The 14,833-nt window shown below is 51.3% G+C and overlaps 1 protein-coding gene across 2 annotated transcripts in view; it reads left to right on the top strand.

Moving 5' to 3' along the window:
• The first annotated feature begins 6,339 nt into the window (after window positions 1–6,339).
• The window catches only part of TRPM2 (transient receptor potential cation channel subfamily M member 2), a 52,030-nt gene continuing 43,536 nt past the window's right edge, over window positions 6,340–14,833 (top strand). The window contains exons 1-3 of one of the 2 annotated variants that reach the window (XM_084754708.1): window positions 6,340–6,391; window positions 9,676–9,858; window positions 10,618–10,706. In XM_084754708.1, coding sequence (XP_084610834.1) covers window positions 6,341–6,391; window positions 9,676–9,858; window positions 10,618–10,706 — 323 coding nt within the window. In that variant the 5' untranslated portion in view covers window position 6,340. Of the gene's footprint in view, window positions 6,392–7,421; window positions 7,440–9,675; window positions 9,859–10,617; window positions 10,707–14,833 lie in introns of those variants that run through there. The other variant, XM_084754709.1, reaches the window with a different exon arrangement.

Raw genomic sequence — 14,833 nt, 5'->3', positions numbered from 1 at the left:
AGGGGCGGGGCCCGAGGTTCCATTGGCGGTCAGGAGAGAGGGCGGCACCGCGCGGGCGCAATGGTACTGCCAGACTTCCGGGACAGGAGTCTTCGCCCCGCCCCTTTGGCAGCGCGTCGGTTCTGCGCATGCGCGAGGCTCCAGGCTTTGGATTCTCCGGACCGCCCGTCGCGACGTCCCTGTGTACGCGTGCGTGAGAAGGGCGGCCCTTAGGACTCCAGGCTGCAAAAGTCTGAGATAGGATGAGATAGAGCAAGAAAAGTGAGGTTGTGACTTAGGATGCCCGGCAGACGTCGGAAAGGACAGAGTTGCATCAGGGAAAACCGAGTCGAGATGGGCGACAGAGTCCTCTTGGAGATGCCTTCGGAAACTTATTCGCTTGCTCGGGAGCCTCACCCTGGTCTCCATTGCGCCCTCGCCCGTTCCTGCTCGAACCTAAACCAGGGATTTGAGTTACAAAACAGCTAACCCACTACCGGGAGATGTCTTGAAGTTGTTGCCCTCAGAGACTGAGGCAGGAGGGTTGCCTAAGTTACAGAGGGAGACCTTGTCTCAAGAAATAAAACCGGGGATGGGGGGGTGAGGTGGGGGGGGTATGGTGGTAGCGGGTTGTGGACAGAAGAAACTATTAAGAGCTCTGGCTGCTCACAACCTTCATTGTGGGATGTGGTGGTGGTGGTGGGGTTGGACCGAAGAAACCATTAAGAGCTCTGGCTGCCCACAACTTTCTCTAAGTCTACTTCCAGAGGATCAGATGCCCTCTTCTGGCCTCTGTGTGCACCAGAAAACCCACTTGCAGTGTATTCATATATGCAAGCACAACACTCATAATGCAGGAAAAAAAATAATAAAATCTCTAAAAACAAAGCCCTAACAGAAAATAGACTTTATTTTTGAAAGTCTCCCAACCCTACGCCTGTGGTCTGTCAGTGTGCATCTTAGGTAACCAAAAATTATGTTTTTGTTCTGGAGAGCCCGGCTCTATCCTTTCCTGGCCTACAGACTGCACACCCTCAGATCTGCAGATCAGGCCTGGGCCGTGGGGGTACCTCAGGCCCTTTAGAGGTGACAGGCTGTCCTTGATGAGACTTTGTAGGGTTCCCCTCTGAGCTCTTTTTGCCATCTGACCATCCTGGTCTGCCTTTAGCAAGAAAAAAACAAAACAAAACAAACAAACAAAAAAATGGTGAAATGTTTCAGTAGGTAAAAGTACCGGCTGCACAAGCCTGAAAACCCCGTTTGTTCCCTGGAACCCACAGTGGCAAGAGACAAGAGACTCCCGAGATTTACCCTCTGACCTCCGCGAGTACGTCATTCTTTTTACCACTAGGAACAATACGATCTGAGCTGAAAGGTGCAGAGAGCAGCTCGGCTGGCAGGAAGATTTTTATAGACTCAGTTCAGCTGAGCTTAAAGAGGTCCTCTGACCACTCTGATGGAGGTCAGGCCAGAAGGACGCGGATTATAGGAAAATGGCTGCAGAGCGCAGCTGGAATTAACCGCCAAGACATAGAATTGGAGTGTTTGACAGGAGGAGGTGGACAGACATCTCCTACTCCCCCTTTTGTCCCGGAGAGTTGTACGGAGTGCAGGGGGTAAGCTGAAGGCTAGTGGGGGGAAGGGCGGGGTTACTTCCCTCCTCAGCCTGGATTTGACTCCCCAAGCTCTTCCTCCTAGAGGAAGGTGCAGGGGTGAGACCGGTAGAGAGAGGGTCTATGGGGCCGGCCCTGGTTCTGCAGCTCTTCCGGTCTTGGTATCTGGCCCGTGTTCACTGATACCTCAGCTGAGACTTCCCTGCGATAGGCTATTCCTGGATATTTTTGATAGGGAGAGGGCCTGAAGGAAGACGCCCTGCCGCAGGATTGTGGTACCCCAATGAAGCAATGGAGGGCCTTCACTTCAGGGCCTTTGTTTGGCGCTTCTTGCGCTGAGGAGTCACCTGAGCTAGAACAGCGCCCCCTTGAGTTCCTGCAGCATTGTACGTCTGCCTGGAAACAATGGGCCTCCTCCCTGCCCCGCCACCAAGGGGTTTCTCTGGCATCTGGTTTAGAAAGATAGGAAGAGGCGCATCACAGCATCACGTAGCACCTGGGGCTTCTGCAGACTGTATCTAATTTGGTGCCTGCCTAGAGGGCCTGCCAGTTAGTGAAAAATCCTGATGGCTTCAGCTGAGTTTTGTTTTTGTTTTTTGTTTTTCGAGACAGGGTCTCTCTGTGTAGCCTTGGCTGGCCTGGACTCGCTTTGTAGACCAGGCTGGCCTCGAACTTACAGCGATCCACTTGCCTCTGCCTCCCAAGTGCTGGAATTACAGGCGTGCGTCATCGCTGAAAGAATCCTAAGCACGTGACTTGGGGGGTGCACTTAGCTGTGTTCCCAGAACTCACTTCTCCCAACAACCCCAGGTTAGATTTGAGCCAAAGAGAAGCAAACAGCAAACAGGTACGAGCTGGAAGATGGAGGAACAGTAGCCGTGGCCTCATGGGAAGGTCACTGTGGTGAGAGATGAGAGAGAGTATAAAGGCCGTCTTTCTTACACTGCAGCCAGCGGTCTGTCCTCACAGCCATCCTGCACGCACTCTCAGAAGCACCCTGGCGTTACTTGGCACAAACTCAGAGCATAACCCTAGCTCGCCTAGCTCTGCCTGTCTGGCCCTGCATCTACAGTGTGTGTGGGACATCTACCATGTCCCACAAGTGCCCTTGTCCCACTTCAGGAGGGCTGTAAAGGGACTTCCCTGAATTCTGCAAGTTCTCTTTTCCGACTTCCACCTCCCTACTCTATAACAATTGCATCAGGGTTGGCATCTACAGCAGAGGTCTCATTTCAAAAGTAGAGAACCCTGCACAAACAGGAAAAGTAACCTTGACTTACTTAAACTAAAACTGAAACATGGTCTCCCATGCCTGGGAAACGTGGGTAGTGGCTTCTCACCTCAGGGCAACCACAGCTCCCAGTGCAGCGCCTCATCCTGTGTTCTGCTAACCCAAGACTGCTATGGCTGGCCTCCAACCCTAGGTATGAGGTTGGCAGTGTCACATATGGCAGGAAGTGTGATTTTTCATTCAGTTCCTCAAGCCCACATGTGAGGACTGGCCCTGTCTGGGTCATGTGCTGTCCATGAACTTGGCTGTGTCCTTACCCCAACTAACTGTAGTCTGTAGTCCTTCAGAGGGACTGTGCTGTTAGTGTCCTGGCTGCCAGGACACTAAGGGGACAGACTGCTGCCAGCCTGGCATTGCTGTGAACAACGAGGCCCTTCTCTGTGCTCCTGCTTGGTTTCCTCAGCATTGGCACTTCTTTTTGTTTGTTTGTTTGTTTGTTTAAGACTTATTTAGCCAATCATGGTGGCACATGCCTTTGATCCCAGCACTCGGGAAGCAGAAGCAGATCACTGTGAGTTCAATGCCAGTGTGATCTACAAAGTTAGTCCAGGACAGCCAAGGCTACACAGAGAAACCCTGTCTCAAAAAACCAACCAACCAAGCAAACAAAAAAGATTTATTTATTTATTTGTCATGTATACAGTATTCTGCCTGCATATACACCTGCAGGCCAGAAGAGGGCACCAGATCTCATTGTAGATGGTTGTGAGCCACCATGTGGTTGCTGGGAATTGAACTCAGGACCTTTGGGAGAGCAACTAGTGCTCTCAACCTGTGAGCCATCTCTCCAGCCCTGAGATTTTTTTTCTTCTTTTGCTTAGATTCTGCTTCTATTTTTAACTATGTGCATGTGTATACGTGTGTGCCTATGTGTGGGTATGTGCTGTTGAATTTTACTCAGAATGTCACGTGACCTTTTGGTCCCCGGGGTCAACCCAGCTCTCAGGATTATGTGCCTGTGTTAGCATGTGGCAGTATGCTGTGAGTGGGGAGTTCCCAGGGTGACACCAGCTGCTTTTCTTACAGCTTCCTGTAGTGATTTCCCAGCACTGGATTTTCAGGAACTGCCCTGTTGCTGAGATGTTTCTGGAATGCAGAGGGTCTGTTGACTCCCTGGATGAAGGAAAGCAAGGATGTTCCCCACTCTCAAACTTAATCCTCATCTTCGAAATCTGGTACTCTGCCTGCTTTTGTAAATAAAGTTTTATTGGCACACAGCCATGTCCATCTGTTTACACATCCCCCATGGCTGCTTTTCCCAACAGAGGCAGAGTCAGCACTGGGACAGAGCAGTAATGGTACTCTATGGAGCAACTGCTGGTGCTCTGGGCTCAGACTTTCTCTCTTTCCATAGCCTTGCTTCCTTAGTTCTGTTTTTCACTCATGACCTCCGCGTAGAAAACCATCAGATCACCACATTTCTGTGGTTTTCTTTCTGCTGCACAAGCAGGGGCTTTTTTATCGCGGGCATAATGTCCATGCCAAAACAAAAAACCCTTCTTGTGCTAAATATTTCCTTCACCAGAATTGAGGCGACTTTCTGGCGAGATGAGCACATGCTGCATCTGAGTTTTATGGATGGTGCCCATCACTTTTATGGATGGATATTTCATAAATGCCACTGTGATGGTATCTTGGAAGACGCGATATGGTCTTCCTGTAACGTGTAGTTCTTCTCTAAAAGGAGAAGGAGCCACTCGGGGGCCACACAGCACAGACACTTCATGGGAGACGAATGGCTCACTGGCTGTTCACCTTAGATGATGTTCCCATGGAGGCCCTGGGCTACTTGGAACCAGAAGCCATTGTGTTCATCAGCTGGCCATGCTGCCATTACTGTCTTATGAAATATTAACTGCCCATAGTGATTCCAGTTAACGAGATGTCTTCGGGAAGGATCATAGGTCCATGTGCAGATGGCATTGGGGAGGGGGCATGTAATCTACTTCCTTATCTGTTACCCTAGGTCTGGGCATCTCTCCTGGGACTGGCAGCTTGTCCTAATAACCCACCACTCAGTGAGCCCTAGTTGCCAGGCACTGGGAACACATCAGTGGACCATGCATCCTAATAGGGTAGAGTCACTGCCCTGAAGACCATGTGCACATTTGCCTGGCATGTGACCCGCCTTGCCCCTGCTCTGGAGGAGAGACAGCCCCTCCCCCACTGTATTGATTTGTAATGGCGCATCATGAGGGCTGTCCCTGCAGATTGTGTGCCTTTGCCACGGCTCCATCCAGACTGGCAACCTCAACAGTGGGCATCAGTGAGCTGGTCGGCTCCTCTGGAGTAGGGGGAAGCCACAAGGCAGCTGTAAAAGAACCTTCAATCGTACACGCTGAGTCAGGGACTGGACAGGGGACTGGTACCCTGGGGAGGAAGCTGCTGGCCAGGTATCACTTCCTGGGTGGATCCGCCACTATCTAAACCAGCGGTCATAGATCAGTCCTTGTCAGTCTCCTGACACTGGGGTAATGGCTCAGGGCTTCTGTGGGCCATTGGTTATCGCTGTGGGCAGTGGAGAATGGCCAGCATGATTTGGGGAAGAAAGAATGGCTGAGGATGCTAGGCGTGGTGGCGCACGCCTTTAATCCCAGCACTTGGAAGGCAGAGGCAGGTGGATCGATGTGAGTTCGAGGCCAGCCTGGTCTACAAAAGCAAGTCCAGGACAGCCAAGGCTACACATAGAGACCCTGTCTCAAAAAACAAAACAAAAAGGCTGAGGAAGGCCCAGCCATTTTGTTAGGAGTCCGTGTCGCCCTTGTCACTCTCAGTAACCAGGCACAACACACACAGGATAGATAAGTGTGTGTGTGTGTGTGTGTGTGTGTGTGTGTGTGTGTGTGTAAGCACCTTTGGGTTCTGGAACCAGCCCTGTTGCAGGTTCAATTTGGGATGGATCCTGCTGTTTTCTTTCTTTCTTTCTTTCTTTCTTTCTTTCTTTTTTTCTTTCTTTCTTTGTTCTCTTCCGCCCTCTCTGTTGTGTGAAACATTTGGGGGACCCTGAGATAGCCCCAGACTTCAGGTCCAAAGCCTTTGCTCAGACTTTCTTTGGCTTTGGGTGTTCCTACTGTGAGGATAGCGGCAAGGAACTTGTAGCAAGAGGGTCCTGAGGCAGATGTATGTCTGGCATTTAAGTTGGCTCAGGTCCAATAGGACCCCTCTGGCTCCCTATCACAGGCCACCTCCTTCTTGGTTCAGGGCTTGGAGACAAAGTTTTGGTGGCACATACAAATCTCTCCCTATACTTTGTGGAGGATCTGACCCTCAGGACAGCAAGTGCCATTCTGAGCATCTGTCACTAGGTGTCCTGAGGAGGCTGACCCGCAGGTGGAGCATCTCAGGAGGCCCTGCACATGCTTGGCTCGGGAGTTCTTAGTTGCTGCCGGCTGCCACGCAATCAGGCTGAGTGACGCAGAGTGCGGGGCGGGCCGCTCAGACTGCGCCAAGCCGTGAGATGCGGGTTAGGGCGGTTGTCCTGCGCAGCTGCGCGAGTGACGCTGAGCAGGTACCCGGCGCTGGTAAAGGGGCGCTGACCCATCTTCTTCTGAAGAGGACATGCGGGTTCAATCGGGGGAAGGGAGCGATGGTTGCAGGGTCTCAGGCGGAATGCGGGGTGGATGCTCTGTCCTGGGAGGGAGGGAGAGGTGCAGAGGCGCGGCTTGCTGCATCCTTTGAGTGTGGCAAAAGTGTAAAGATTGAGTCTTGGACCCGTGTGCAGGCATGAGCTTGAGAGCCGACTGCTTTCTGGTGCAGAGATTTTAGCTTGGGTGGGAGGAGGGTGTGTCCTGGGATAGGGGCATAAGTTGGGGTGTTGGGAGGCTGTAGAGTTTGAACTGCGCCCAGGTAGAGGATTTGGAGCTGGTAAACGGCACAGGCTCAATGTCAGGCAGAGTGGTCTGTGCCCATGCGCTATAGCTCCCAGGTACAGGCTCTGCGGCTAGTAAACTGCATAGGCTCAATGTCAGGCGGTGTGATCTGTTCCCACTCGCACTATAGCTCCCAGCTCCCAGCTCTTGCTCTGGCTCCTCACAGAGTACTCGGAGCACTAGCTCCTGTGCCCTTTCCTGTGTCTAACTGTTTATATCAGAAGTGCTTTCCAGGCCCGTATGGCTGGGAGCAAGCAGAGCACCAGAGGGAAGCTGGAATGCTGTAGAGTTTACAGTGAGTGAGGTAGGAAGGTTCTCCATGTCCCAGCCACCAGCCAAGGCTCTCAAGGCTTTCCTCCCAATAAAGACCCTTATGTTTTCTGGTGCTGGGGTGGCTGGGGTGGCTGGGGTGCCCAGATACGTCCTGCGTCCAGAGGTCTTGACTATGAATGCCTACTTGGAAGATGTGAGCCCAGTTGTGTTTGGCTATACATCCTTTCCTAATGGGGTTATCTTAGCAGGGACTGGACTCAGTTGCTGTGAGGCTGTAGGCGAGAGTGTGCCACTAGCTATGCCCCACATCTGAGCCCTTTCCTGTCTCTACCAGTGCCTGTGTGCAGAGTTCAGATTTGGAGACTCATCCCATACGGAAGCCTTGCTCTGTCCTAGACTGCTGTCTTTTTACAGGTAGAACAGATGGCCAAACAAATACATTTATAACTGTCATGTTGATCATTCTGGATCCAGGGTGTAGGTCCTGCTATGTCCTCTCTGTCTGTCTGTCCATTCATTCTTTTCCCTCTGGAGTGCTCTGGACACACACACACACATATGTCAACTGCTTGTGGAGATTTTTTTGGTTATAAGCTAGTGTGGGCAAAGGTGTCAGTGGCAGGGAACCCCACTGAGGGCTAGACGGACTCTGAGTAAGGTCATTGTCAGTCCTGGGTCTCAGAGCGCCTCCACCTATAGTCTTTTACTCCTTTTGGGCAGAGAATAGGGAGGGAAAGAGGCTAAGCCAGGGTCACAATGTGGTCTAAGGGCAGAGTTAGATCCAGAGGGTGGACATCTCAGGGCTGTTTGCAGTTGCAGTTGGGTTTCAAGGACATCTGTAGAGACCGGTCGGCTCTGTTGAGACAGCAGATGTCTTCATTTGAATCTGGGATCAAATACCTTTTTAGTCCTTAGGACAGATGAAGCCATCAGACACTCATGCTGTGTACTTGTACCTCCTGGCACCTGGAAACTAGGCTCTCTCAGAGCAGCTGCCTTTAGTCTAGGGTTCTCCACACTGGCCGCTGTATCGTCTCCTCCTCCTCTGCTGTCACCTGGGCTTCTTTGTTTCTCTGTAGATGGGAGACAAGACTGGTGGCTATTGAGTGCAGAGGTTCTAAAAAGCCACACAGAGACAAGCCACGGGCCATACTCTCACAGCTGTGCAAGAGGATGGCCAGTATTTATTCTTACAGCCCTGGGGATCTGGCAAGGAGTTAGGCCTGGGGACAAAATGGGCGTGGGTGGGGAAAGGATGGTAGACCGAGGAGGTCAGAGTATCTGTAGCCACGGTTCAGCCCCAAGAGCCCTGGAGAGATCAGGGAGACCAGCAACTGGGCAGAGGTCCAGCTTGGGAACCTGGTGTTGCAGAAGTGATGTTCCGTGCAGGAAGGGGCTGAAACATGTGGTTGGTTTTTTGCACACACACCCATTTGCCTACTGGAGCAGCTGAGTGAGGGGTGACTGGCATCAGAGGACAGCATTAGTGGCTACATCTCAGGCCCAGGGAAGATCTGTAGAAACGAATCCCTTTGTTTTCCTTGGTTTTTGTTGTTGTTTTTGGTTTTTGTTTGGCTTGGTTTTTGTTTCCGTTTTTTCAAGACAGGGTTTCTCTGTGTAGCCCTGGCTGTCCTGGACTCGCTTTGTAGACCAGGCTGGCCTCAGACTCAGCAATTTACCTGCCTCTGCCTCCCCAGTGCTGGGATTAAAGATGTATGCCACCACTGCTGCCACCACCACTCAGCCTTAACTTAGTTTCTTTATTGATCCATCAGTGAAAGGAGATATTGTGTGTGTGTGTGTGTGTGTGTGTGTGTGTGTGTGTGTGTGTGTGTGTGTGTGAATTCTGTTATTTTGCCTACCACGAACAGTACTGAAGTAATGCTGGCTGCCGGTGTCTTTGGCACTTGAATTAAGTTTCCTTCTGACATTTCCAACAGGAGGACTGCAGGGGCTGATGGGAGTTCAGCTCCCAACACTTGTTTGTTTTTGTTTGAATTTCTCTTTCAGTTTGTTTACTATGCCCCGTTCATTTTCCTTAGTTGTTATCTGAGAAAATGGACAGCTTTTTGTGGCCTCTTCTAAGAAGAGCCAGGGAGGGAGGGTTTGCATCAACAGCCAGGCTGCCGTTAACAGCTGCCTTCTTAGGACAGAGCACTGTGGTACTCCCCAAAACCTACTTTTGTGGGCCAGTGGGGGCTTTTGTTTTCCTTTTGGAAAATGAAAGAAGCCAGTTGATTTCTGCAATCGTGAGATGCAGAGCCACAGGGCACACACCAGAGCATGTGGTGACCACAGGGGATTGTCTGTTTTCACTGCTGTGGGCTCTCATTCAGGGAACTGGTGAATGGTGGAGCCGAGGAGCCACCTGAGATTGCACCCATTAGGAATGTGCTCCAGTGAGGGCTCTGGCAGGTGCTGGAGCTCTGGAAGCCTGGAGAGATTGCCCAGACAGCGGGGAAATAGGTGGAAGAGTCCACAGAGGAAGCAGGAGGGTGTGCCCTCTCAGAACCGCTGCCCCAACTTCCTCTTTCAGACGTGTTTCAGTACCTCTCTCTAGAACCTCCCCAACCCCCCACTCCCTACCCTCACCCCCTCACAAATGAGAAGACACTTCCCTGAAGGCATCTAGAGACCTCTCTCCCTTCAGGTGAAGCTGAAGCCGTGGAGGATGGATCCCTCGGATCGGAGAAAGCCTGGCTCTGAGCAAGAGGAAGGCTTTGGAGTGCAGTCCAGGAGAGCCACTGACCTGGGCATGATCCCCAATCTCCGGCGAAGCAACAGCAATGTTTACAAGAGCAGGATGCTTCTGTGCTCCTTCAACAGTGAGAAGGTAGGCTTCTGTTGGCTGCTCTGCAACCTTCCGGGCCACAGAGCCAGCCCAATGGTCACCATTGGTCAGGGTAGCCTGGGCTGGCCAAGGCAGTCAGTGACCACAGACTAGACTCAGGCTCGGCCAGGTGGACACCGAGGCCTCGTGCCAGACGATGGAAGCCTCACTTCTCTCTCCCTGTTGCACAATATCTCCAGTTCTTTTATCTTTCTGTGGAGTCCGAGGGCATCATTTCAGGTCCCTGACTCGTGTCGCCAAAAGCCCTTGAGTAATTATACCAAAAGTGCATTTGAGCATGTGGCCAGGCAGGCAGGAGGGTGTCTTCAAAGCCAGGTCCCAAGTTTTTTCACTCCAAATGTTCTTTTCATTCAATACATTCCCGAGGAAAGCAAGGTGGACATAGACCGTAAAGTGCTGAGCACAAAGTATGCCCTGTCTCCTAAGTGCACACCCTAGTATGAGCCCCAGCAAGGTTACATTTAAGCTTTGAGGTGGAAGCCCATCAGGGAGCAGAAAGATGTTTAAGGGAGGCCTGGGATATGGGGCTTCATAATGTACACATGCTCTTTTTTATTTTTACTTTTGGTTTTACGAGACAGGGTCTCTCTGTGTAGCCTTGGCTGTCTTGGACTCACTTTGTAGACCAGGCTGGCCTCGAACTCACAACAATCCACCTGCCTCTGCTTCCTAAGTGCTGAGATTAAAGGTGTGCACCACCATGCCTGGCTTCAATATGCCTTTTTTTTTTTAAACTCCCAGCAAGAAAACCTTGGCTCCTGGATTCCTGAAAACATCAAGAAGAAGGAATGTATGTATTTCGTGGAAAGTTCTAAACTCTCCGATGCAGGGTAAGTGGCACGGTTTGGTTACGACCTCTGATCCGTTTCTCTTGGTGCAGTGTGACTGGCTGGTAAGAGCGACTCATGCTGCCTCAGCCAGTGCCAGTGAAATAGCATCCGGTGTCCAAGCCAGGCCAGGGATCCCTAAATCTCCCCATCTCATCTCAGTAGACACTTGGGGAACATACCCAGGCCATCTCTTTCCTGTCCCTTAAGAGTCCCCTAGGTGCATGGAATGTGCTTTTTTGCAGATACGTCAGCCTAGGGCTGAAGGCCAGATGACCTGTCCAGTGGTGTGTCCAGCGCCTTGCTCTGGTTGGGCAGCAGCAGTGATGTTCAGATCAAGCCTGGTGGTCCAGGGCACCGTTTTGTATCTGTGGAGTTTCTTAATTTCCAAAGAGTCAGGGGTCCTGGAACTGTAGTGACCTTGGGGAAGCTCACAGGCCAAACATCCTTAAAAGCCACATTGAGGGTTCCGCTGCTGCAGGGTCTCCGGGCCGCGCTTTCTCCCTTCACTTAGCCCACAGTGAGACTACGGCCTCTAAGAAAGGTTGGAGGCACTAGTGGTCACTCTAAACAGTTGGATATTTCTGATCCCCAGGTGGGACTGCCTGTGAGTTAGGCCAGCCAGAGGGACCATGGAGCAAATGGAGGTCTCATCCCTATTCCTAGAAATGGAGTGCCCTTAGACACTGCTTTCTGAGGTGGGGGAGGGGTCCCTGAGATAGAACTGGGTGATGACTTATGTTAGCACCGCACCCCCCCCTTCACCCACCTACTTTCTCCTCTTCCTTTTCCCTTGGAGAATTCCTACTCACCTCTCATGACCTACGACAGATACCATCTCTGTGGTGTAGCCTTTCTGGACTCCACAGTTGTATGAGATGCAGGCTCCCCACAGCGTGTTTGTGTTCTTCTCATCCCCTGATAGCTGTGCTGAGCCTGGCGGGGAGGGCTTAGCACCTGTCTCTGCTGCTCACTGCTCAGCTTCTCTGGGGCTGCAAGCAAGGCCGAGTGGCTATAGGACTTACTTTCCTGGGCCAGATACATGGCTGGCCTCTGGCTCTGTCTGTTCTGAGTGACTCGAGGAAGGAGATGCCCCATACTGTGTTCAAACTGAGTGATGTTGCCTCTGAGCCCTGTGACCTCTCCAGGTGTGGTCAGTGGAAACACAGGGGCATGGAGGTTTTGGGGTCCTTTCCCTGGTCTGGGGATGAATGTCATGGCTTCCGGGTCATAATGGAACAGACCCTGGAGATAGCGGTCTCCACCACTGTGGCTCAGAGCATCACACCAAGAAGACTAGTGTACCAGGGATGATGAGTTACTGGCAAACTTCCCTGAAAACTGATAGAACAGAACTACATCTGTCCTGAATACTGCGTAGGCTTCTTTTTGTGTCATTCTCTAATAAACAGTGCAAGGGCTCATGCGGCATCCACACGGTAGCACCCGGCTTACAGGACACGTGTGAGGGATTTGAGTGTCCTGGGATTTCCATATCTGTGGAGCCTAGAACCTCATCCTCTATGGACACTGAGGAACCAACACAGAAAGAGACCAGGGGCTCCATGTGGGAAAAGCAGTCCTCTTCACATGGGGGGGCGGTGGGGACCAGGGGAAGGGACATGAGGCACAGCCTCTGTGTGCCTCCCGCATGCTGATTTTGTTTTTGTTTGTTGGTTGGTTGGTTTTTGGTTTTTGGTTTTTTGAGACAGAGTTTCTCTGTTACACAGAGCCCTGGCTGTCCTGGACTCTCTTTGTAGACCAGGCTGGCCTTGAACTCAGAGATATGTCTGCCTCTGCCTCCCGAGTACTGGGATTAAAAGCCTGCGCCAGGACAGAGGCTGGGTAAGCATACTTGCTTCCTGAATAGTTCTCAATCTGTGGGTTGGGATCTCGTTGGGGGTTGTTCAACCCTTTCACAAGGGTCACATATTGGACAAACCTGAATATCAAATATTTACCTTATGATTCACAACAGTAGCAAAATTAGTCATTAAGTAACAACAGAATAAGATTATGTTTGGGGGCCACCATAACATGAGGAACTGTATTAAAAAGGGCCTCAGCATTAGGAAAGCTGAGAGCCACTGAAAGTAAATGCTGATTCGGTTGATGTGGGCTGTGTGAGCCTGGGGGTCCCCCAAGGCCACCTCACATGCTCACCGAGACTTGGGAGCTCTGCGTGTTTGTGCTTAGAGTGGAAAGCTGTGGCTATGAAAGCGCCTTCTCCAGTTGCCTGCATTGGACCTTCTGCTTTAGAAGCCCAGAGAGCCTGTGTGAGTTACTGTTCTGTTGCTGTGAAAAGACACCATGATCAAGGAAACTTTTTTTTTAAAGCACTTAACTGGGGGCTTGTTAATGGCTTCAGTGGGTAAGTCCATGGTCATCGTATTGGGGAGAATGGCAGCAGGCAGGCAGGCATGGCGCTGGAGCAGTAGTTGAGAGCTTATATGTTGAGACAACAACCATGAGGTGGGGAGGAGAAAGGGGGGGGCAAATGGTGTGGGATTTTGAAACATCAAAGCCCACCCCCAATGACAGACCTCCTTCAACAAGGCCACACCTCCTAATCCTTCCCAAACAGTTCTACCAACTGGGAACCAAATATTCAAATATATGAGCCTAAGGGGGCTGTTCTCATCCAAACAACCACAAAGCCTGTGTGCACTGAGGGAGGCACTTAGAGGTCTACCTGGCAGCCATTTGTGGAAGGAACACTAGTGTTCAGCAAGCATCATATTATATAGCAGCAGAGCAGACCTAGTCAGGAGGAGTCCTATTTTGAGCCTCCAGATGGAAGGCTGGCCTCCTGGTAGGTGGATCTCCTATCCACTTAGGCCCATGGTGCTAGTGGTAGGGGCCTGGAGCTCTTGCATTTTTCTTCGCCTCATCCCTGGAGTCAAGAACAGAGGGCTGTCGGGGGCTGGAGAGATGGCTCAGAGGTTAAGAACACTGTCTGCTCTTTCAAAGTTCCTGAGTACAATTCCCAGCAACCACATGGTGGCTCACAACCACCTACAATGAGATCAGGTGTCCTCTTCTGGCCTGCAGGCACACATGTGGGCAGAATACTGTTACATAATAAATAAATTGTTTTAAAAAAAAAAAAGAACAGAGGGCTGAAAGTATGCCATTGTCCATGGGACAGGCAGAGCAACAGAGGGAGTGGCTAGCATCCTCCCTACTAGGACAGAATTTGCTTCCTGACTCCATTCCCCCTTGGCTTCTTCCTCCCCCAGTGAGGAGGGGAGTGCCAGTGACAACCCTCAGCTTAGCATGGATATGTCTCATGTCCATTTGGACCGTTGCCACCCTAGTCCAGACATTGCCCTACGTTGGTGAGCATTTCCCTTTAACTGTGGGCACATCACCTCTTTCCTACCCTGAAGCCTCATCCTTGCGGCATTCATACGAGGTTGAAGGTCTTCAGCGTGGATGCTGAGCAAGGTTAGGATCATCACATCTGGGGGAGAGGGGGGGACTCTGGAGCATTGGGCATCTCCCAAGAGCTCTTCCTTTTGCTCAGCATGTCATTCCTCTTTATGCCTAAGTAGGCCAAGACTGTGTGATTATTTAATTTCTGGGTCTTCTAGCACAGCACAGCTTCCTGTTCTGGGCCAGCATGGAGAACACCAACGGGGGTGCGAAGGCTCATTTCACCAAAGACAAGAGAGAAAGCAGATAGCTTGGCATTGCTGGCAGGATCCCTGGCATCACCAGGCTAAGATGCGATAGTCTAGGCCTTCTATTAGGAGTATGTCCCCACCTTTACCTAATCCCAGCCACAGAGTTGTTTAAGATCCCTGTAAACCGAGCCAGGTGGTGGTGGCGCATGCCTTTAATCCCCGTGCTCAGAAGGCAGAGGCAGGTGGATCTTTGAGTTCAAGACCAGCCTGGTGTACAGAGCAGATTCCAGGACAGTCAGGGCTACATAGAGAGAAACCCTGTCTTGAAAAACAAAACAAATAAAGATCCATGCAGCTGGGCAGCGGTGGTGCATGCCTTTAATCCCAGCACTCAGGAAGCAGAGGCAGGCGGATCTCTGAGAGTTCGAGGCCAGCCTGGTCTACAGTGTGAGTCCAGGACAGCAAGTTATAAGTGCCTGGAGTTCCTTTCAGCAATCTGTGTGA

This window comes from Acomys minous, assembly GCF_964271855.1.
Source record: "Acomys minous genome assembly, chromosome: 13".
NCBI classification, from domain to species: Eukaryota; Metazoa; Chordata; class Mammalia; order Rodentia; family Muridae; genus Acomys; species Acomys minous.
This window is presented reverse-complemented; position numbering and strand designations above follow the sequence as displayed.